This window comes from Cyanistes caeruleus, chromosome 14 (assembly GCF_971803275.1).
Source record: "Cyanistes caeruleus chromosome 14, bCyaCae1.hap1.1, whole genome shotgun sequence".
In the NCBI taxonomy this organism is placed as follows: Eukaryota; Metazoa; Chordata; class Aves; order Passeriformes; family Paridae; genus Cyanistes; species Cyanistes caeruleus.
In genome coordinates, this window is record NC_141714.1 from 18980950 (window position 1) to 19005647 (window position 24698).

Genomic DNA, 24698 nt, shown 5'->3' on the forward strand with positions numbered 1-24698 from the left:
TTGGAACACAAACCCTGTGAGGAACCACTGAGGGAGCTGGGGTTGTTCAGCCTGGAGAAAAGGAGACCTGGAGGTGACCTTGTCACTCTCCACAGCTCCCTGGAGGAGGTTGTGGCCAGCTGGGGTCGGGCTCTTTCTCCAGGCAGCACTGACAGAACCAGAGCACACAGCCTCAAGCTGTGCCAGGGGAAACACAGGTTGGATATTGGGAAGTTTTCTACAGGAAGGGTGATAAAGAACTGGAATGGCCTGTCTGGGGAGGTGCTGGAGTCACCATCCCTGGGTGTGCTCAAAGACAGACTGGATGTGGCACTCGGTGCCGTGGTTGAGGTGTCAGGGATGGGTTGGACTCAGTCTTGGAGGTCTCTTCCAACCTGGTGATTCTGTGAAACTCAGGACACAAGAGAAAGTGCCCAAAGCAGGGAGAAGCAGCAATCAGTGTAATTTACTGACTGCACCTCTGTGTTTCATAGCAGACAGGGAAATCCAGAGTGAGCATTCCTGGGATTCCTTGGATAATTTTAAGGTGTCGTTACTTTTTGCTCCTAAGGAATGTATTTCCATCTTCAAGCTTGTTTAGCAGAATTTGAGAGCCTTTATTTTGCATTTTGTTTAAACAACTTCTTTATTAGACCAGTGACCATAATTTAGTGGACTTTCTGCCCATGATAAAAGAATTTTATTATGTTTTTTAAGTCTGCTGTCAGCAAGGTGGAAGATGTCTATGTGCAGAATACACTCACTTCGTGATGAGGAATCCTAATGTGATGAATTCACTTTTCAATAAAGCCAGAGTTTTGTATTGATTTTTTTTTTTTGCTTGTTTCTTGAACAATCTTAAAATTAATTGTCTGTTTACTGGATGAAAATCTTACATTATACAGTCTGAAAAAAGAGGAGAAAAAAGGCAAATATTGATCTGGGATAAATGTTCGTTTTGGAAATAAATGCTTTTACAGCAGAGCTGGTCATTTCATACACAGATCTGGTTTTGTTACAACTTTTATTAAAACATGATAAAGAAAATAAAAGAAAGCACAACTGCAGCCTGCCTGGACTGAGCTAGAAGGCTAATGACTGAATAGTAATTGCAAATCCTTAAAAACAGATTATCTCTCTGGATGCTATATTGCAGTGCATGATGTTATTGAAGATAGAAATGATTTGTAAACAACCTTTGGCAGAAGGCAGAGAACTTAATTTAGTTCAAATAAGAGACATCGACATCAGAATTCCTGGGATGTGTCGAGACTGGCAAGGGAGAGCAGCTGTTCCTGTGCCTGCACCAGAGCATCTTCACTGCCTGAGCATGGGATGCTCTGTAAAAACAGAAATACGGCAGGAAAAGTGCTCAGGCTGAGGGAGGCTGCTGTAGTAATTCACTGCAGCTGAAATTTGCTGTGTTATTTTAATATGTCTAAAGGTTCCAGGTGCTTTCTGAACCCCCAGCACCCCCTCAGGCGTTCCAAATTCCTGCTCCATGGGAATGGAACTGAAAGGAAAGAGGTTTGTTTTAGGGATGTGCAGGTCCAGCTGCTGCTCCTGTGGTGCTGAATGAAAGTCAAGACCAGCAGCTCAGTTGCAGTAAAGCTTTTGCAGCGTTCTGGCTGGATCAATGTGTGGTTTATTCTTTGAGTGCTGCTATGTTACTTTTTGTTCATCCTGCAAATAGAACAAGACAAGCTGTTTATCCAGTCTGAGTATTACTGATGAGGGGACATTTATTGTCCAGTAGCCCTTGTTCTGGGAAGGGGGGAAAGATTTCTAGAGTAGGAGAAGGTCTGTAATCTCATAAAAATCAATAGAGAGCCTTTTTATAGCTATAATAAAGTGTCACTCCAGTGATGGTTGGTGCACAGGTTTTTCCCTGCATTGGCTGTCACGTTTAACCCTCACACCTGAAAGCTGCATCCAGAAGCAGCTGGGAAAACCCAGCCCCATCCTGGCAGAGGGTTGTGGTGGGATTGGCACGGGTTAAATGCTTTACTCTGTGCAAAGAGAGTTCTGTTGGTGTTTTTCTGGCTGACAGAATTAAACATCTTCCTCCGTGTCTCCCTCGATTTGAATGGTTGTGCTGTGTTGTGCTCTGTGTGCCTTGGCCTTTAATCCTTTCCCAAGCAATGGATCTCGTGGTATTGACCCTCAAATTGATGCTTCAGCATTCAGCTGGAGCTGCTTTCTGCAGCCCACACTGATCTACCAATTTATTTCATTTCTTTTTAAACTGTGTTATTTCCGAATTCGGTCTCTCGGGCAAAGAAAGGCCATGGACTCAAAACCTGTATTTTAAAATTTGAACACCACAGCGTTAAAAATTTATCCTGAATCACAGAATGATGGAATATCCTGAGTTGGAGGGGACCCATGAGGTCCATCAAAGTCCAGCTCCTGGTCTTGTAAGCACAAGTTAATGGGCTCTTTTTGCTTTTCATCCCCTTGGCTGGAGTGTGTAGAACAGCAGAAATGAGGCAGAGCCTTTAGGTTCTTTACATGCCCAGGAATGTCATTCCATTGGGCAAAATTACTGCAAGTAAAAAGCTGAATATAAAAAGTATTGTGTTTATTTGCAAAGAAAAATTAAAATAATGGCTGAGTTATATATTGAATACAAGTACAGGGTGAGAATACAGGCACAACCATGCTGTCACCTGTCCAATTGCTGCCTGTCATTTCTATTTTTAGATTTAAACAGTGTGTGCTGAACTAACAGCACCTATCTTATTTTTCATTATAGGAGTAGGCTTAGGACTTGATTTTTGAAGTACAGATATTGATTCTCAATATCAAGCAGACTTATCTGTATCTATTGTGTTAAAAATAAAGATGAACATAGCAGAGACTTGTTTATGATTGGGCCAAAGAAATGAGTTTGATACATTTGTTCAAGATCTAAATCAATGTTTACTACAAGGTGCTAATACTGACTCTTGTTATGATGTTGCTCTTGGTGGCAAAACATGTCCCTGTTGTGATTTGAAAGCAAAATAATTTTGTCCATTTAGAAAAAAAAGTGCTTTATCCACTAGATGATGTCAGAGAGATCAAAGACTGCAAATCCCACTACTGTTGTTCACAGGCAAATTGAAATGCAATTTCTCTTTCCCATGCAGATGTTTAGCCAGTAAATCTAGGATTTTTTTCAAGTCAGAAGAACTTCTGTGTATGTAACACATTAAAGCCCTTTAACTGCATACCATTACTGAGCATTGTTTAGTCTTTAATCGCTGAATTGGTATGAATTAAATTGCTTTCTTAATTGCCTAAATACCTTATATTTTTAAAAGCCTGTTTTTCCACTGCACTCATTTATTCCTAACAGGGTAATCCTTAAAGCTGAAAGGCCTCTATTAAATTGAACATCGATGGCAAGCCTGTCATGAGGATTATAGAATTAGAACTTCAAGTGATTTAGAGAATGAGAAAACAAATAGGAGATTTTACACACGCATTTATGTATTCTTCTTAAATAAATCCTTTATTTCATTTGTTGTGTATGTTGTAGCTTACTTCTGTGTAAGAACTGTACTAGATGAGTAAAATGCTGTTAAAACAATTCTTTCCAGATGTATCACTAATTCTCTGTCAATGAAATGTGTTCCTCTGAAACTCTAACCTGCACCTACTCTGGCTGTTGTCTTTGTGAATAAGAGGAAGTCACTGCTTCTGTTGGATCTTCCATCAGCTCACACTCTCCTTCTTCACATCTGCACAAAAATGGGCAAACTCAGAAACCTTGGTCTTCAGTTTGTTCTCTCATTCTCTTAAATTCGTGATGTTCCTTTGTCCAGCCGTGTGCACTGTGCCATGGGCTTTAGCCATAAGGTTATTTGAAACATGCCACTGCTCCCATAGTCTAACAAATAGTTCAGGTTTTTATTTTTTTAACTAAAAAAACCTCATTTCAGCAGTTCATGCACTCAGGCTAATGGAGAACAGAGCCTTATCACTTCCAAGAATACAGATATATTTCAGGCCACTAAAAAGTGCCTCTGCAGTCAAAAGAACAGCAAAAAAATATACATTTACCTGTTACTTCCCATTGTGCAGAGTTCTCCTGCAGCTTTTCATAAATACAACTGATGCATCAAATTTCCTTTAGCTACAGTCAGGATTACTTTTGATGTTTTTGTTGTCATTCTGTATTCCAGTGAGGCAGAGTGCATTTATTTTGTGTGTCTCTATAGAATTGGTCTCCAAACCTTTAGCCTAAAGCAGCGTGGTTTGGGTTTTGCTCCAAGAACAGATTGTGGATTTCCAACAAGGAGTTCCTTTAATTTGACTGGTCAAAATGTAAATTCTGTTAGCATGAGGTCCAGCTATGCAGCATTTCAGGGATTCCTCCAGAGATATTTGGTATTTATGGTGTTGAAGGAATGTTCTAAATTCAATTGTGTTTAATCTTTGTTCACAGCTATTTTTTATCTGGGGGGTTCTGAACTGGCAGTGCTAAAATCTCAGAACTTTATGGACTGTCTTCAGATCTTGTTCTCATCAAAATTAATCATTCTTCCTTAAAATATGTATTTTTCTTAATTTCTTAAAATGCAAGGTAGATTCTTTTTGTAGTCCAAAATGATGAAGAGTTCAAGAAATTTCTTTTTTTAAATTAATTAATCTTTAAATCTCTTTTTTTGCAGGCAACCCCCATAGGTAACTTTTTCTTAAGGAGTTGAAGTCTACAATATTCACTTTATTGAAATATTTTAAGAATTTTTTTTTTTCTTTTTGTCTTTTTTTCCTGTGTTCCTTTTTTAGATAAGAGACACAAAATCATCAGACCAGAAAACCACCCTGTTGCATTTCCTGGCAGAAATCTGTGAGGAGAATTACCGGGACATCTTAAAATTTCCAGATGAATTGCAGCACGTGGAGAGTGCAAGCAAAGGTAAGCAAGCAGACAAAGCACCCGAAGGCAGCAGTTGTTTGCTTTGCCATTAAATCCTTCCAGCATTTCTTTTGGGATTGCAGGATTATGTAACCTGTGAGCATTGATAATCCACGTGCATTGTGCCTTTCTGGTTATTATTGAGCTGAGAAGGCAGGAGGGAAAACCAGAAATAGAGCAGCAACTCCTGCAGCAGGCTGTGAAAATGATGAGATTGATTTGGGTGAGATGCTCAGGATTTGTGTCATTTCAGGGTGAGCTCTGTGTGCAAGGAGCCTTCCACACCTGAGAGGGAAAATAACCAACATGCTCTGGAGCATTCCCAGGCTGCACATGGATGGATGCAGTTTAATTGTGCTGCACAGGCAACAGTTGATGGTTATTCTTGGTCAGGCAGCAGTTCAGGCTGGGGGATGTGATGGGTTCATCTCTTGGCTGTGTTTTGGCTGTGCTGCTTGGCATGCTTCTTGCTGAGTTTTCTGCTGAGGTGAAAGTAGCTGGTAGATGAAGATAACACAGACTTTTAATTTACCCATTTCATCAGAAGACAAATACCTGAGCACAAGAATATGAAGGAAAAGAGAGGTGGGAAGCAGTTGGATGCTCATTTCCACCTGCTCTGTCCAGGCTTTCTCCTGGAGATTTTTGTCTCCTTTTTTCCAGTGTTATCAGTCAGTGTCTCTCCAGTGCAGTGATTAGCTGTTAGACAGATACTTTATTAATTAGGCCATCATTTGCTTTCAGTTTGGGTTCTTCTGTCTTAAACTGTCTGCTGAGAGCAGAACTCTTGTTTCCCCAAGGACCTGGGGAATAGTTCATCCATCAAACCCAACTTTGCCATTGGTTCACCTCAGACTTCTTTACACTTTTATGTGTCTGTCTATATTGTATTTTTTTGCTGTTTCTCTAACTTTCCATGTTTTTTTTCTCTGCATTTACCCTGTGTTTTATTTGTGATGATGAAATGTGTCCCTGCTTTGCTGCGGGATGGTTGATTGGCCTGAGGACAAAATGGGGCTGTCTGGGATTATTGGGGTGAGGGATCCTCGTGAATCCTTTCCAGCTCAGGATATTCTGTGCTTCTCTGGACTAACACATTCATTATTTATTCAACTAGCACTTTGGCATCCTATCTAAATTCCAAAAATGTTTTCTACCACTTGATAATTCTTTTCTTGAGGTGACATTCAATCTTTTTATTCCTTTCTTTGTAAAGTCTTCTGCTTTACCAGGCACTTTTGATGATCTTTTATGAATTTTCTTCTGTGGCTGACACTTGACCTTGCAGCTTTGAGGTTTTTGTAGTTTGATTCAAAGCCTCTGATGTTGTGTAAGTTGACTTCAGGAATGAAACTGAAAGATTCAGTAAAGTTTAGTTAAGCTGTAGCATCCTAAATAGAGACAGCATATTAATAGGAGCAAAGCCTCTAATAATTCTGATACTTAGAACACATATGAAAAAGATTTTATTGCAGTTAAATTTGTTTCATTCTGTAAGATAAAAGCTGCATTTCCTATAAACAGCACTGACTTCTAGCAGAACATAAATTACTGTTCATTTTTAATGACCAAAACTTCTCTTTCAGCCTTTCTTTGCTTTCTGGAGCAAGGCAGATTTTTGGCAGAATAAACATGATTTGTGGAAGTTGCTTCAACTGTTCCCCATGCTCCTTCTGGGGGTTTGGTAATTGTGCTGTTCATCTGCTGTGTAGGAAGTTGAAATGCTTTGCATGGAGGAGATTTGCACTTCCTATTTATTGTTTGGTGCTTTATAAACCAGTGGTTTTGGGGATGGGCAGTTGGGTTTATTTTTCCTGTGGGAAACCTCTTTTGGAATAAATTGGCTGGATATGAGGATGCTGGCTTCAGTTATTCATAAAATAGGAAGAAATCTAGCAGCAAATATTATCTCTGCATGAATTTTAAATAAGGAAATATGATCAAGGCAGGTGAGTGTTGTTATTTGAGATGGATTCTGGTACAGCCCCAACCTTCCAAATTCTACACTCAGCATCTGCAACTTCTTTTCAGTCTTGGCTGCATGCTCTCAGTTCCATATAAAGAAAAAAAAAAAAAATCCTGTTCAGCTTGTTTTTCATAGAAGAATGAAGAACCAGCATCTGAACAACAGCTGATTTTTTTTTTTTTTTTTTTAACCAAAGAGCAGATAAAGCATAAAACTGGATTTTAATATGAAAAGGTCAATGGGATTAGATGAACTGCCCATGCATGCATGAAAATCTTCAATAATCTGTTATTAGGTATAATAAAAGAGTTGATCTTTTTAAAGATGGAAGATCAACCTGCAGGTTTATGAAAAGTAAAAATAAATTAGGAAACAGTTTTATTCTGGAAAATACAAGCAAAGGTCAAAGTGATTAACTATCAAGAGATCACTGGAAAAGCATTTCTTCTTCCTGGAAGCAGGCTGTGCCAGGAAAACCAACCAAAACTCACAGGGCTGTGAGGAAGTGCCTTGTTTGATGTCAGGGACTCTCTATTCCCTCTTTTCCCCTCTTTTCTCCTTTTCTTTTCTCCTTTTCCCTTCTCCTTTTCCCCTCTTCTTTTCTCCTTTCCCCCTCTTCTTTTCCCCTCTTCTTCCCTCTTTTCCCCTCTTCTTCCCTCTTTTCCCCTCTTCCCTCTTTTCCCCTATTTTCCCCTGTTTTCTCCTATTTTCCCTTTTCCCCTCTTTTCCTCCCTTTTCCCCATTGTTTTCCCCTGGTCCCTTGGAGCCAGGCCCAGCCTTGCTGGCCCATTTTTGCCTCCTTCATTTCATTTTTTATCCCACTTGCTGCTTTTTATGCAATTTCCTCTCACCACTTTCTAACCTCTGCTTTTTTTTATTAAATTCCTGAAAAATTCCCATCCCATTTTGGGCTTCAGTGAAATTTCCAAATAAAAATAAGAGGTACCTTACAAGTCAGGTGTTTCTACACAGCCACGTGTTAAAAGTATAGCTTGGAATCACTCAGAAAAGAAATATATTTTTCAAGTTAAGGCTCTCCTGAGTGTCAAGTGCCTCAGAAATCATAAAAGTGATATAGGGAACACACAAAATTAAGGTGATTAAAATAAGTTAGCCATGTATTTTATAAAAGCAACTTAATTTTAGATATTAAGAGCAACAGTTTTACATCCCAGTTGATGATTTAAATATTGTGCCTGTAAATAATAAAACATAAAAATAAACTGTAGCTGTGGTCTTATCTGTGGAATATCAGAGATATTCCTGATGTAGCTTGGTCTGCCAGCAGTGGCAGTCACTGGGCTCTGCAGAGTCACAGCAAATGGAGATTAACTGTCAAAGTGGGATATCTATAATGGAAATATCTGTATTTTTTAGTCTCTTTCAGTAATAACGAGGCCTTTTTTGAGCACTTAACACACTGAATTCTTGGCCTGATATAAAGGTGTGCCACTTCATGGTTCTTTTAAAGTGTTGTTGAAGGTAAAATCAAGTGAATGGTGCCTTGTGGGGTGAATTAGGCCTGTGCAGTGGACTAAAAAATACCAATAACAGCAGCACAGATTTGTCACTCATGTGGACATTGAAATCTATTTCATTAATTTGCAGGCATATGGTTGAGGCATCTCTCTAGAAAGGCCATTAGCAATCAGGAGCACTGGGGAATGCAAATATGTGTGTACTTTTTATTACAAATCCTGTAATAAAATAGGAATTTTGAGATTTTATACAGGTACTTCACTGTGATTTAATGGCATCATTTTAGAATGGGGGAAATATTTTAAAACATCCTGTGCCACTGTCACTTTGAAGTACAGCAATTTAAAACATGCTCATAAGCAGCAGCCATTTTTCTGTCAAAAAAAAAAAAAAAAGTTTTATAGTTTGTTGCAGCAAGAAAAACCTGTGTTTTAGCCAAGAGATCTGCAGCATTTCCACCTTGCACAGCTGAAATTGCTGGAACAGGTTTTGCCCAGTCTGGCACATGAAACCTCCCAGGCATTCCTTGTGTTGTAGTTCCAAGATTTCTCCAGAGATCCTTTAGGAGCCTCGCTGAGATTCTGCTCTGAGAAATTGTTCAGTGGATTCTCCCAGCCTGTGAAGGCTTTGAGGATTATTTGAGTCGCTGTCTGTGTGTAACAAATGCTGTAGAGAACTGTGGTTGCTCTGCATTCTGGAGGTGCATTTTGAAGTTATGATTTGGAATCTCCATTAGACAGCTCTCTGTATGGCTCGCACTTTAAGGCTCTGCTGCTCTCCCTGAAGTGAAAGTATCAAGGGCAGAATGAAAGAACAGTCCAAATGACTCTCATGGGCTGTTGCTTATTAAAGAAATTAAAGCATTTAAGAATTTCTGGCTGTAGTTAAACCAATTCAGAAGTGAAGATTGCTTTAAATGTCTTAAGTTGTGTAATCCATTTAGAATTCCTTAATGCAAGCCTCTGGAGAGAGGGGAAAGCTGCAGAATGGCACTTTGTTCTTTCTCCTGCCTGTCTGTGGTCGAATTTGGGCTTTGCTGGCTGTGAGGAAGGTTGTGGCAGCTCTGGAAGTGGGTCAGGCAGTCAGGAAGGCCAGGCTGCAGTTGGGTGAAGTCACCCAACATCTCTGAGTTCTTCTGTCAGCAGCAGGTTGTGTGACAGGAGCTTTGCTCCTTCTCTCTGCATTCCTTACTTTGTGTTTACTTGTCTCCTCTGCTTCATTTGCAATTTGTCTTACACCCCTGCCAGCAGTTCTGCTTCAGCATGCTCATTTAATACATACTGATTTTGTAATTATAAGCTCTCTTTTAAAAATAAACTCAACTTCTGAGATCTTGAAAGACATTTGTAATTAAATCAACATCAAAGTAGGGCGAGTTTCTGGAGTGCTCTGGAGGTGATATCCCACATTGCCAGGAGAACGCTGCTGATTGCAGAGCTGTTCTCACCCATCAGCTCCAATGCTCCGGGTTATTTTCCTAAAATTGGGACATCTGTTCCCTAAATGATTTGTAGCTGTAATATGAAAAGTCAGTCCAAGTAAAAAACTGATATTCTATGACACTGTTTGCTGTTTAGTTGGTGAATGTGGTGGGTTGGGGGAAAGGCTGCTCTTGGCAGGGGAGAGCAGGAGGGTGGCAAATCCAGAGTGCCTGGAATCTCTCAATAAACCCCAACCAGGAGCTCCTTGGGCTTGTCACAAAGGGCTTTGACATTGGAACTGTTCTCCACCCCCAGCACAGGTGGGCAGCACGGTGACAGCAAGGTACAAGAGCTGTGTCTTTGTTCAGCCAGGCACTGGAGCTCTGGAACAGCCTGCAAAGGTGGAGCACAGCTGTGTCCTGTGTCCCTTCCACTGCAGCTCAGAGGCTCTGCTGGCACAGGAAATGTCAGCATGATTACCAAAAGTGCAAATGCACATCCTTGAGTGAAGTCTGTCTGTTAAAAATGTTGCTCTGAAGCTTCCTCAGATCAAATTCCAGTACCTAGTGATAGGATATAAACAAAACATTGCCATGTGGGCACACCTGCTCTTACAGCTGAGCTTGAAAAGGTGCAGGGAAGATCCTGTCAGGGAAAAAGTCTGTTCTGCGTGATGGATTGGTTGTTAAGCACCAGGACTTTGTGTCAGAAAGCTTCCCCAGATTTTGGAAGAGGAGGATGGTGAGTCCTCTAGCTGGGTAAGATGGGAGCTGTTCTTCCCCTTTGACCCTGAGGTGTTTAAACATTTATTGTTTTAACAAGTAGAAACTTACTTGGCCTGAATTGAGTAATCAATGCTTGTAATTCCTGCAGATTATGTACTTGCTCTCCCATTTCCCTGCAAACTGCCTCTCGTTCCTTTGTGCAAGACTTTCCATCTGCCCTGAGGCAATAAGAAATAAATAGTAGTTAGTATGCTTACAATGTAGTGATGGTACAAATACTGTCTAGACTTAAAAATCCAAGAGTTCATTTGCTTTGTACAGACTTGCTTTTGCTTACTGAAGTAATTAATGTTGCTGGCTTTCACTTCAGAGTTTTTTCCAGCTGTGGACATGGCCATCCCAGTTCTGCATCGTGATCAGAGACCATTGCAATTCCTCATGCAAGAGGCAGTGCACCTAATCAAAATGTATCATTTCACCTCTTGTTGTGGGGAGGACTCTCAGCCTGATGCAATCTTACTTTAGAAGGGATTAGTGTGACCTTTGGCACTATTGCTGTATTAATGTAAATACAAAATGCTTAGCTTGACTGCAGGGAGCAGCCAGTGCTCGCCATCCACGTGAGATTAACTGCTTGGAGCATTTTTCTGGGACTAAACTGCTCTACCAGACTCTCACTAAGCCTTCCTTAGCGTGCAGACTGTGCAAGTGCTTTCTCCAAAATAAGTGGGTAGGATTGGTTTGAGGGCTTTTTCCAGAGGAGCAATTAATGCAGAGAAAATAATAAGGTGAAGGAAATGATTACCTTCCACATCAGAATAATATTGTGCCATCTCTTCAGTGGCTGTGATTTTCTACTGTAATTAAATAATAATATGCTAAATAATCTTTTAATCAGTTCAGGGTTTAATGATGCATGATTGAGTTGCATTCAGTATTTGTGCAGAGACAACACTGATGGATCCAAGTGCTTGTGTTGGTCTGCCACTGACAGGAATAGTCTGGACAATGCAGTTACACCTCAGCTTACCTTGCTCCTGTTCTAAATGTTACAGAGATTTTGCAGCGAGGTGAAGCCTGAGTTTAACTTCTGTTATTGTTTTATTTCTGCTTTTCTCTTTGTCTCATGAATCCTTTTGTCACCAGGGTTTGAGGTATGCACGTTCAAGGTGCTGCATTTCTTTCCACTCCGAGCTGTCAGCAAGGCAGGCTTTTCTTAGGGCTGAGCTAAGGGCCACATTGACACAAGCTGGCACAGACTGAGAAATTTTGCTGCCTTTTTTCCTCTCTTTGGCCTTGGAGATTGGTCCACATGTAGGTTTTAGGGTTAATGTGGCATTTTTAGACAGGGTGTTTGGGGTGAACACTGAATTTCCTCCAGGCTGTTTCCACCCCCCATCTGCACAAATTCCATCCCTGCCTTTTACTTTTGATATCTTTCTGAACCTGTTGTCCAAGAATCCACATCATTCATTTCTGAGCTCATTTATACTCTTTCTTCTCTATTCCCTGTGTCAGCAAATTTAACTGACTTCTGATTTCTCAGACTTTCCCATTTCTTGAATGCTGCTTTTGCCCGTGGGTGGGAGCCTCTGTTGTCCTGTGAGCTGGGAGGGTGAGGTGGGTTCTTTACTGCTGCTGATTTGTTTTCATTTGGAAATGTGGCAAACCCTTTATCCTTGTTAATGCAAGGAAATAAATGGCCAGGCATCCTTTAGGTTGCTGCCCCTTTTTTTGAGGTCTGCTCATCCTTGAGTGTCTGGGGGTTACACACAGGGCTTTTTTTTCCTGGTGGCTGTTGCTGCTGGGGTTCTTCTCTTCATGTTTTCCTCATTTTCTCTACTTGCCTCACGCTCCTACCTTGACACCAGTTATTTATGTATTGGATTTAGTTGGTTGTTCTCTCTTGCTGCAACATTAAGTGGAATAATATTGGAATGGCTGCTCCAGAGAGGCTTTGTCAGTAAGAGCCCCTGCTGCTGAAGGCCAAACGCTGCCTTTCATGTCCACTTTTGAGACCAGTTGTATGAAATGCCTCATTTTCCTGTGGAGTGATGGGCAAATGGAAGGTGAACAAGCCTTGCCTTTGAGGAGTGCAGGGGACAGGCTGCTCAGGGTGTGCATTTTGAAATGGTTTCAAGGATATGGCTTTGTGTGCTGCAAGTTGAATTTATGCTTTCATAAATTAAAACCTTGCAAGAGTTTGAAGAAATTTACATGAATTTCCCTGAAAGTAGAAGGCATTCATGTTGATTCCTTTGCACATTACTGAAGTAGTAAATCTCTAATAAAAGGGTTTATGGGAGGAAATGCAGATATTTTATTATAGTCTATATATATATATGTTCCCTGTTCTGTCGTCTTTTGGAATTTGTCTTGCAGAACAACAACTTCATAAATTATTTGAACAGAAACTTGTACGTTTGCCTGGGCTAGGGGGAAACAAAGTGAACAGAATTGCATATTCTACAACATTTTTTTGTTAATTGAGTGTGACTATAGAAGTTAATTATGGGAAGCACAGCTTTAGGATTCATCCTTGTTGCTTGGCTTGAGTTCCTCCCTGCTCTCAAAGCCAGGATGTTCCTAATTCTGGGGCTTTCTGAACTTAGTTTTATAGGATAGTGTTGCTGAAAACACTTTCCATCCATCTTAATCACAAAGGTTAACAGTTATTTGTCTTTGCTTGCTGAATTTCTTTGCGCTTTTGAATTCCAGACAAAAGTAAACTTTTGCTACGTGGCCACGCATTTAAATATTTTCAAATTGCTGCCAACAGTTAAACTTGCTGTTATGCTGCCTATTTATGTACCAGCTGCTATTCTTTTTATGAACAGAATGACCATTTGCATCCTCCTCATTTATTTTTCAGTTCCAGCATTTTCCTTCAGTGCTGTTTGTCCCTCTCTCCAACTCCCCAACAGCCCATAAAAATATTACAGTAATTCAAGTTCTTCAGTTCAAGCAAAAATGTGTGCTTTGATCATAATATCAAATGATTAAACTAATGCAACCATAACCTAAAAGCTTTGATAATTTGTGTTATTCGGAGTGTTTTAGTGGTTGATTTCAAGGTTAACTCTCAAATGGGAATTTAAAAGCTACAAGGATTCTGTGGTCAATATAGATTCCCACCCCAGTTGAATTAAGCTTTAAAAACTTCCACTGTAATTCTAGGATTACATGATTAGTAGTTCCTTTGGTAGCCAGTATAAAGTGGATAAAATTGAAAATAAAATCAAGATAATGGCTGCTATAAAGACAGCTCTATTGGTGCCTTATGTATCCGAACACGCTCGTGAAATCAGTGTTATGGCTGATGGGAGTCGTTACTTACAAAGAATAGAAAATTGATTTTCTTCTGGGAACAGCTTCCTTATTTACCAGATTTTTATTTCCTGGGTGCTGGTTTTCAGCCCATCCTGACTCAATTTCCTTCTGCTCTTGAATCTCATGGAGTCACGGTGCCATTTGTTCTTTAAATAGCAAGAAAATAGAAAAATACACTTTTCTTTAGAAAGTGCTTAGTGGAACTTTTGGGTCAAACTGCTTTCCAGTAAAAGATAATAAAAGCTCCTTAAGAAAAAGGAATAATTTGCTTTTCTTGGCTGCACTGGGGGAAAGGGGTCTTGGGATTTTCTGTTTTTCCTTGCGAGCACTGATTTGTTCAGGAGGAGATGGAGTGGGAGAGAGGCTTGGCTTCCAAAAGGCTGAGGAGGAACTCAAGTCAAATTGCTTTTTATGATAAAAACAAGACTGACAAATGGAGCTCATGGATTTTGCCATGGAAGTCAATATTCCATGTTCAGATGGTTTGAATTCCCCAGCTGGATCAGGAATTTCTCTGCACAGGCTCTGTCACTTCTCACCCAGAGCTGGAATTTCTGTGTGATGTGGGATTGCTTCACCTTCACAAGGGTGCTGTCATTTTTTTGCTCACAGGATGTATCAATTAGGGGTTGTTTAATCCAAATTAGCATCACAGTGCTTTTCTTTAGAATAGCTTGTCACACAGCAAGCTGGAGTTCTTTACAATCCCCTTTTTTTTGTTTTTTAATTAGTGTGCCGTACTTTGAGTCTTTACTTCCTTTTGATTATCAGCAGCTTTTATTATTCAGACCTACCTTAGCTATTAACACAGCTCTGGGGCCAGAAATCAGTGTAATCTCAATGTAAGAAAAATATTTCATTTTTTTCCCCCCATGTCTATTCTTCAAATCATTCCTGTAACAGAAACGTGCATTAATAAGATCATTCATTTAACCAAGTACATGCATTAAGAAGATGAAATCTCTTTGAACTCTAGTTAGTTTTTAATCTTTGAATTAGATTTAAAAGAATATTAGAAATAATAATATTAGAAATATTGGAATTTTTGCCATAAATTTAAATAGAAATGGAATAATTTGAAGTAATGGTAGAATTAAGTGGTGACATTTCAATGTTAAATATGATGATCTGGTATATTACAGTAGATATTTTCACTTCCTTTTTATGAAGGGAAAGATTTTTATGAGCAGTAATTCAGAAAAATATGAGTCTACTTAACAGAATCATTCTCTCTCAGACCATTTATACTGACATTGTTTTTTGTTTTTTTCCCCCATTCTAATACCCTTTTTAGAATCTGGAAGCTTTATAAACTCTTTTTTTTTTTTTTTTTAACCCTCAGTTTCAGCCCAGACTCTGAAGAGCAACCTGGATTCGATGAACCAGCAGATCCAGCGCCTGGAGAAGGACATCGAGAACTTCCCAAAAACCCAGGACGAGCACGATAAGTTTGTAGAGAAGATGAGCATATCCTTTTTGCACATCCTCACTGCTGATCTGAGCATTCTCATCCTCTGCTTAAATATTTGCAGCACTTGAAAATAGGTTTTTAGTCTCCTTTCACGCATTTCTTCTAGAGCAGACAAAAAGCATCAGTGGACGTGGTGAATGTAAGCAAACAGAGAAATAAAAGCATCAATAATCAGATTTTCAAGGGATACCCAGACAGCTTTCCTGAAGGCAGTAGTTACAATGAGCAGCCATAAAGTCAGTATGGGGATTTTTGTTCTGTCAGAAAGAATTATTGAATCGATTTTAGAAAAATACCAGCAGTAAAGTTGACTAAATTGACTAAAATTTATTATTTTAGTTCCAGATGTGGTGTTTTTTAAAGGGCGGAGTATTAATTTGGTTAGTGGTTTTAAGTTAGATTTTTAACATCCTTTTAGTGGAATATTTATATTTGTTTTCACTCAGAAGTGTTATGTCCTTTAATTTCTGTAGAGACTGTGGGTTCTCTGCCGAGTGAAATCTGTGGGGGACTCTAATGTGATGTTGTCTAGCTTGTTTCTGGAAATCCACCTTTCATTTGGTTCAAAAGTCAAAAGTGACAACTCTACTGAAGACACAAGCAGCTCACAAAAATGCAGCAAAGACTGAGAAAAATCCCATTATTAAAAAACAGCAATTCCCAGGTTTTTATTGTGCTGAAATCCCAGCAGTGAGTGGAAATACGGGAGCATTTGGAGTGTGGTGCGTGGGCAAGTTCAGGCATTTTGTGCATTTCCAGAAGCTCAGGTAGCTCCTGGGATATCTCTCCTTTCTTGCAACAGAAGTTGTGGGTTTGGGGATTTTTTCAGAGGAAAGAAAAAGGCTGGGATTGATGTTTAGCTCCATTCACAGCTGCTCATCACGTTTGGAAGGTGGATGGAATGAAGATTTCTCCCCGCTGCTGTGGCTGTGCAAAGTCAGTTTTTTGTAGGATTTTACCATCTGAATGGAGTCAGTGACAGAATTTCACAAGTAGATATTTAACATCTCCTCTGTATGGATTTATTTGAAGTTTCTGACAAGGCTGCTGGAAAGTAGCTTAAGGGAGACAACTCCTGACAAAGTGGAAAATTGTTTCTTATTCCTCACATCTTCCCTTTCCCCTTGTCTCCCACGCAGGGTTAAGAGACCTGCTGCTGGTAATCACTTTTATCAGTTCTGCTATTAAAGAAAGCTCATTATTATTTCCCTGGGATTCATTCACATCAGAAAAACTTTGAATATTGCCTTTTAATTGTCCTGTCCTGTGCAGAGGCTGAATTCTGTCACATTGGCCCCACTTTTTTTCATAAATTAAACCAATTTATGAAATGCACCTTTTACCACTGTTTTTTTCCTTCTTAAGTTTGACAGCTTCTCTTTCCAGCTCACAGAAATTATTGTTCAGTTGTATTTTCATTTTTCTGCCTGTGTGTTTACTTAGAGATGATTAGCATCACTCAGATGATTTGGTGAGGAAAAAGAGCCAAGTAAATAATAGTTAACATTTTTCTCTCTGCAACTTATCACCTGAATTTCTTAGAGAAGAAAAGGTTGGTCTGACAGTGCAAAAGGGTAAAAAAAATATGTACTAATGTTTCATTGTATTGGCAAGTACAGGAGGCAAATAGATAGGAGGAAATGTTGGAAAATGAATTATTCCCTGTGGCCTGGGCAGCCTGGCTCCAGTGCATGGATGTTGATTCCCAGGTAGATTCCAGGTCCTGGAACTGAAGCAGAACCCCAGATCTGTTCATCCCTGCCTGGTTTAGCAGCCCTGGGGGATTGACAGGAGAGGCAAGGCTGGAATCAATGAGCTGATTCCACCTGGGAGTTGTTTGCCCCGTTAATGGGTTAATGACAAGTGGGGTGTTTCTGTTTCAGAAAGTCTCCTCCCCTCAGATCAAGTGATCAACTTTGTTTCTGTTATCTCTGAATATTTCAAGGTTTTCTACACTGCCGTAGTTTTTATTAGATTGCAGAATAATTTTGCAGGGTGTAAAAATGACTCCCTAGTCTGCAGTATCTATTTCTTTGACTTCCTCACTGCCTGAAGATTTGTTGGCGATGGCACATCCTGAGATTAGAAAGTTACAGAATTTCAGGCTGAACATCTCTCTGAGCGTTTCAGAAAATTTGAGATGTCTCAGTAGAGTTTTAGGATGCATCAATTATAATATTCAAAGCATAGTTTCTACTCCTGTCATAAACAAAGCTATTCACCAGTTGTTGAGGATGAGACTTTCTTCAGAGGATGTGAGGATGATGCTGCTTGGAGTGTCACATTAATGTAGGAGGCCAGTGACAAGAAAAATACCATTCATAATATGAATTTGTATTAATGAAATTAATATGCAAAATACAGAAGCAAATCCTATCAGAAAATTTAAGTAATTTTAATTTTTCTAACTATTTTTTTTTTTTTAAAACTAAATAAGCTTTTGGTACTGTGAGTGACAAAAAGATGAACAGAACTTCTACCTGCATTTTCATTTTGTTTTGTTTTTTCTTGGTCAGTTTCTAAGCAAGATAATTTTTCCCTTCACTTAATTAGTTTTTTATTTAGCACATACAGTTCTTCATCTCAGTGCAGTGTGGCTGAAGAAAATAAAGGGATTAAAATGCACCTTCTTTGAATTTCTTGCTGTGTTAAATAACTTACATGTGATCCCTGAAACAACTTTTTCATGATCTGATCCATGTCTGGAATTGTATTTTACCTGCAGATCAATTTGAAATAATTCAGCTTTAAGTGGGAGAGGTTTCTTTTATAATTATCCTTTTGCATTCAGCACTGGGGAGTCTGATTCAACAGTTTAGAAAAGTAATTACAGACTGTGCCAAATCTGGCTTTCACTCCTGGTTTTATTTCAGTGTTTGTGCCTCCAATTGAAGATCTTTTCTAAAGTGCAGAACTCTGAATTTTATATTTGCTTGCTGTAGGTGCACAGTCTGATTTCAGTGATGTTAAAACATGAGTGTCTAGCTGGGGATTGAGAAAGGTATTCAAATTAATGGAGTTCCAATGTAAATGTTATTAACAGAGATTAAAAACAACTGAATTGAGAAGCAATTTCAGAGGGAACAAATGGAAATTTGTAGAGTTAACATTAATATTGATTTAGGACTATAAATACATGAATAATAAATACCACTTCTCTCTCCCTTCCAGCATGCACACACACTAAAGTTTATTCCTCCAGAAAACAATTTATTCCTCTAGAAATAACCAGGAGCTTTGAATGCTGTTCCAAGGGGCAGCAGGGCACATATTTGGTCACTGGGTTTGTGCTTTTTGTTGTCCTGCTACCTGGACAAGAATAACTTGGGCTGTGTTCTTCTAATATATAAAATTATTATTATATATTCTTATATATATATGATATTTGGTTATGTTATTATTTATGTTTTATAAAATATCTGACATGAATTTATCTCTCCAATGTGTCCCCCATGAATTGGTGTTTCCTTTAATGGAGGCTTTATTTGGTTTTTCTGCTTTTCACCTGGATCATTTACCCCAATAAGAGACATTAACGTGCCCAAACTTACTGAAATCTTGTGCCTACCAGAGCAATCAATGCTGCCACGTGGGTTTTCTAAATGATTGCATACATGTAAAGAATTAAAAGCTCATTTTTGAAGAATTGCAAAATTAAGGAAATGATGAATGAAAGAGCAAAAATTACTGCAGATAAAAAAAAAAAAATTCAAAGCACTGTGCATTCATCTTATCATTAAATGGAACAGCAGCAATTTGTGAACTAATTTTAATTTCCAGCAAGGAACACCATTCATTAGAAGAGAATCCTTTTTATGGAATAGAAAAGCTGCCTTCCTGAAAGGCATGTATCCTCACTCGATGTGCATTTATGCTCCCAGCTCTATCTGGTAACCACTGCAGCCTCAAAGCGGAATGTGAGGGGTTTATTTCCTCACTTGATGCACTTCAGTTGTACTGAAATGATCTGGGGACAAATCTGGGGACTTTGGGGTGGGAATGTTCAGGATTTAATGTGCATTAAGCATCAGCTGCTGATTCTCCTGTAGAGTCTCTTAGGGCAGCCCTGGGGAAGGAGCAGACGTTCCCAGAGCAGGGATGCACGGATCCAGGGGATCCCAGCATCCAGAGGGGCTGGGAGCTGGCTCAGAGGCAGGACAGCAATTCCCCCCAGAGCCAGGGACAATGGCAGGAACACTCCTGGCATCTCCCAGCCCTGGGCATTGCCTCCTGCCTTCTCAGGGAACAAGAATTCCCGTGGTAATAATAATTCCCAATAGCCTCCTTTGGAGCTGGAAAGCAGCAAAGCCTGGTTTTGGAACTTGGGATGTGCTAGTGCCTTCATTTCTGCAGGAAAATGTACATTAATATCTGAATTTGCTCATGAGCAGGGGATTCTCACAAATAACCCCACGGGGGAGCATTTCTGGGAACTTTGTGTATGTCCCTGCATTTGATGTAACTGCCTTCTGCCTATTTTATTTAAATGTGGTTTATTTAAATGTGGTTTTCAATGGCTTTGGGAACTGGAAGAGAGAACCATTCAATGATTTTTCAAATTTCAGGTCAGGTAGAAACCTGTATCTGCCCTTTTTTGCAGTATTTATATAAAGTTTTTGTTCTCTGTACAAAAATGGCATTTGAAAACAGTTTAATTTGCAAGTGCAGCTCTTGACTAAAGGAGAATTATGGTTGTTTATCCATATAAAATATTTCTGAGTATTGTGTAGGGAGAGAAGTCTCCTTTCCTGCTTCTGGATGGAGCGTGGATTATTTCATTTGTTACATTTGAAGTTGCTGTTACATCATAGAAGTCATCAGAGCATTTTCTTAGAGTCTTGAGCATTTATTTCAATTTATTCCTTCTTACAGTTCAAAACAAGCTTTAGGGGACAGGAGAAAGTTGCAGCTGTTTAAGTTGAAACAATGATGAACTTGTTGAAACTTTAGGATTTGCTTAATATCAATAAATAATAATGAGCAGTAGGAAGAAACTTCTATTTGCTATTGATTATTTAAGACTTGGTCATTTCTGTAGCTTTTTGTATTTAAGTATGAGAAATTATTTCTTAAAAAAATAAACTTGGGATTAATTTAACTTTTTGTTAGCTTCATACCAGAAAACCCCTATTTTTTTTCTAAATTAAAATACTAAGTGGAAGAAAAAGACTTTGCAGTGCCTGTTGAAGGCACAGCACAGGAAAGTAATGATTTATTTGCTGTTGAATCTTTAGTTTTATGTTTAAATGGAAAACGTTTTAAGCAATAATTATAACCCTAATAACGCTGCATACATTGGCTTTGCAATTAATTTTAGTACATAAATTGTCCAAGTTTCAAGGAACTTTCTGAAGCAGAGCCTGTGTTGAAGTACCAGGAATCCCTTTTATTAATTTTTTGCTCTGCTACAGACTTGTGTCAATTAGAATTAACTGGTAATAAATTAATAAAATGTTCTTCAGAATATCCACCTTGTGCCACCTATTCTGTAGGGTTTTATTCAAATTGGTTAGCACGAGCAAAGGAACAAGTATCCCATGGCTGGTGGATGTTAAATTTTGCACTAGGATTCTCCTTTCAAAGTTTTTGTAGCTCCAAGACAGCAAAATTTGTGATTTGAGTGTTAGATTTGAGATTGCAGTGATTTGCTTGGCTGTTTGACAGCCCCGAGTCTGCCTGCCCCAGATTTGCATTATTTTGTATTGCCCCAAATGCAAGGAAAGAATCCCTAAAATGCACTTTTGAGAAGGAAATTGACAGTGTATCATCTTCTGAGAGGTTACATTTAAAAACCTTTTATCTCTGAACACTCGCCTGATATTTAAATGGGGCTGCCAAAGCAACCAAGACACACTTGATTTATCTGCTGGTGCTTGTAATTCTAAAAATCATCTCAGGGGCTGCTGGGTTTCATCAGCACTGGCAGAAAATCCCCCTGCTGAAAGCACGGCGATGGAAGATAGGGAGAATTAGTTTGTACAAATAATCTGCTTTTCTTTTCCAAACTAGAGGCTTTTTCCTGAAATTCAGGGCATCGGTGAATAAACAGAGTTTTCCTCCTCTGTTTTTGCATTGCTAATTGTTTAAGCTCGTGGCATCTCAGCAGTTTGAATCCTCTTGAAGAACTGACCCTGCCAAGCTAAAAATCAGATTACAAGCAATTTGGGCTATATTTAGTTACTTATATTCAATTGACATTATTAAGCTATAGAAACCACCAGTATTTGATGTTGTTGAGCTGAAATGTACTTCAGCTGTTTACTTAGGCTTTGGAGAGTGTGTTTCCCCAGCACACAGAATGATCTGTGTGTGCTGAGCTGCCTTTTTATAGGTAAATGTTTAAAAATAAGGTAATTAGTGGATTAGAAACGTGGCCAGGAGCTCTTGCAGTTTGAGGGAACAACATCAGCGACACATTCTGAAATGCCAGCCCTGAGCAGCCCAGGCACGCTCACACAAACAGTCCCAGGAGCTGAAATGTGTTTATTTGTTTATTTATTTGGAGATCTTGTTGTTCACAGACACTCTTGATAGAACTGTTACCGCTCAATTTGATCTCCACTGAGAAATGTCCTCTTTGGCATTTGCTTATCCTGTCACTTTCCTGATTTTTCACCCTGGAATAATAAAATAAATAAGTCATCCCCCTTCTAAAAGAGCTTTGAAACATTTGCATGACTGGTGTCACATTTGGTGTGACAGGATGTTTGTCATGGAGCTCAGGAGATAGAACTGAATTAAGGGGAGGTTAAATGTTCTGATTCTGCTGCAGATAAATTTTCCAGACCTGCAGCTCATTACCCCCCTGTGTTTGCTGGGATGTGCTGTGAATCTTTGGACAAAGTGAACTTCTGAAAATACAGTGCTGAGAAAAGGGGAATGATTCTGCTGTTCTAATGGAGTGGCTCTCCTTCTCTGGTCATGCCTGGAACCAGTTGTGTTTGGTTTGTTATTTAATACAGTAAATGGCAATGCTGCTAATTATTGTCCCAAATAATCAACTTTCTAAATTAGTGGGGGAAAAGAATCAATCAGTCTGTCATGATGCCATTACAAACCTAATTTCAGAGTTGCTGTGCAGGTTTTTTATCTGGCCATTTAAAGGGAAGTGCATTTCCTTCATTTACTCCTGTGCTTCGAGCATGCACGCTTACTAAGCTGTAACCCTTTTAGAATTAGATATTTCCCAATTAAAGTTGAGTTTAACCTTGTGGAAAAACAACTTTAATCTCCTTCTGCTTGGTCAAGTCCAGTTTCCCTGCTGAGAGCCAGGATAACATGAGCATGTCTTTGGTAGGAGGTGGCAGAGGAGTTACGGCTTCAGCAGTTCCAGCCTTCCCTTTTCTGCCCTCTGCTTTGTTTATTCTGAGTAAATTCTAAGAGAGACGTGAGAAATCCTGGTGGAAAGAACTGTCAGTCTGTCTTCTGATCAATCTGAATGTTTGCAAAGCCAGGGTGGAATCACAGGGGTTTCTTGTGGGGTGTGTGGAGTAGCAGGTGTATCTTGAAGCAGAGCACACCTCCATCATTTCCAACCCAAATCCCCCTCTTTGTTTTTCAGCCTCTTTTTCTCAGCTTTAACGAGCCATGGCGAAGCTTTCTGGGATGAATGTGGGTGATTCTGTGGGTGGGTGGGTTTTTAATCACTCCAAGCATGAAATTTTCCTGAAGGTATACTGAAATTCTCTATTTTCCTCTGTGGTGCACTAAGCAGCCAAAGAATTGTTAGTCTGTTTTTATTGCAAGCCATCAAGTAACAGACGTGCTGTTTAGATATTTCATGTGAATTGCTTCATTTGATGTAGTCTGCATGTTGCTCGGTGAAATGGAATTTGAAAAACTTTAAATTGGTCATCTGGCAAGATTCCAGATGTTTGTTTTTATCCTAGTATGAGCTTTTTACAGCACTTTGATTGGTACTTGGTTTTATTCCCTTTATTATATCTATGTATTTTAATATCTTCATTGTTGGGAAAAGAATTCTACCCAGGCCTGCGTAATTGATCATGAGATATTTTTTATAAACCCATTTTTTTATGAACAAAACATGATATAAGCCAGGAGGGAGCTATTAGTAAATCTCTGTTTCAGTGCTTGACCAGTAATGTGAAAATTGTTGATTTGCTTTGAGACAAGGCTGCCTTGAGGGTGTGAACACAGCATGATGAGAGGTAACAAAATGTTCAGTAGGGTAAGGGAGCATTCAGCTTCTTCAGAAAAATGGAAATCCATTTTTCTCTACCTGCTTCTGTAGAGAGTCTGTAACAAAATTTAGTCTAGCAGCTAAATTACCAGATTAAAAAAATCAGTCCATAATTCACACGCAAAAAAGAAAAATACAGAAGGGTTGTGGATCAGGAATGAAGAGCTAAGAGTGTGAGGAAAAACTTTGGAGAGGTTTTTCTCCACTATAATGGAGATAAACAGTAATGGACTTGTGCCTCTGGGAGGATGTGGCTCATGGCAGGGTGAATTGTGCCTGCTCTTTCTTGTGAGGTAAAAATCCAGAAAGTCAGCACAGTAAGAACTGCAGTAGTAACAATATGTTCCTGAGAAAGTAAAATTAGTTAATTAGGATATTTGCTAAGGTTGTGTTCTTTATTTTGTGGTGCAGAGGTGGCACTGTGAAGTGTTGGTTTCATGTTTTTCCCTTTGTATCGATGCCGTACACCAGAGCAGTCAGGGCACTCTGCAAGCTGTGGGGCAAGGTTGAAAGTAGGGCTGGGAGGGTGAGGAACCTCTCAGAAATACCTGTGAGCAGACCTGGGGGGAGGAAAAGTTAAAGCAGTACACAGAAACCAAAAAAAAATATGAAAAAGAAATGTTAGTAATTCATCTTCATGAAAAATCCTGGTTTTTTATAGGAGTATTGAATCTGTGAACTAACGTAAAACTCTGTTTATATACCCTCAGTCATGTCTAAGAAAAGCTTTTGTAAACTTTCCCAGATGGTGAATTTAGCCAGTTCTGCTGGATTTTCAGGGTCACTTGGGACTCATTTTTCGTTACCTTGCTCTTGCTCTTTCAAGGGGTTTTCTCTCCTTGTTTCCCTCTCGTTCAGATGTGCACAGGAAGAATTAAATCTCTTCTCTTGCCAGACTCGACTGTGCTTTTTTAAGAGCTTTCCACTCCTTTTCTTATCACATAATATTTCTTTTCTTTCTTTTTTTTTCCCCTCTTTGATCCATCTTAAAGCAAAGTGAAAAAGCTCACCGTGTTCCAGGTGATAACTATAGGATTATTTAGGTGTAATCTTTGCTTGGATTGAATTTGAAAAGCACCTAATAATGTGTCATGTTTTACTGCACAATGTTCATTTCTCTTACAACTATTTGATGTCAGGGGGAAAAAAAGGAAAGACAAATCCCTTTGGAAAATGATCCTTTGTATTTTTACTGGTCTGGACTAAGGCAGAGTTTTC

General features: G+C 39.2%; 1 protein-coding gene across 6 annotated transcripts in view; it reads left to right on the top strand.

Annotated features, from left to right (window-relative positions):
- The window catches only part of DIAPH2 (diaphanous related formin 2), a 166188-nt gene that overhangs the window by 67373 nt on the left and 74117 nt on the right, over positions 1–24698 (top strand). For all 6 annotated transcript variants that reach the window (XM_086849997.1, XM_086849998.1, XM_086849996.1 and 3 more), the window contains 2 exons: positions 4756–4885; positions 15149–15272. In XM_086849997.1, the coding sequence (XP_086706123.1) occupies positions 4756–4885; positions 15149–15272 (254 nt within the window). The remainder of the gene's footprint in view (positions 1–4755; positions 4886–15148; positions 15273–24698) is intronic.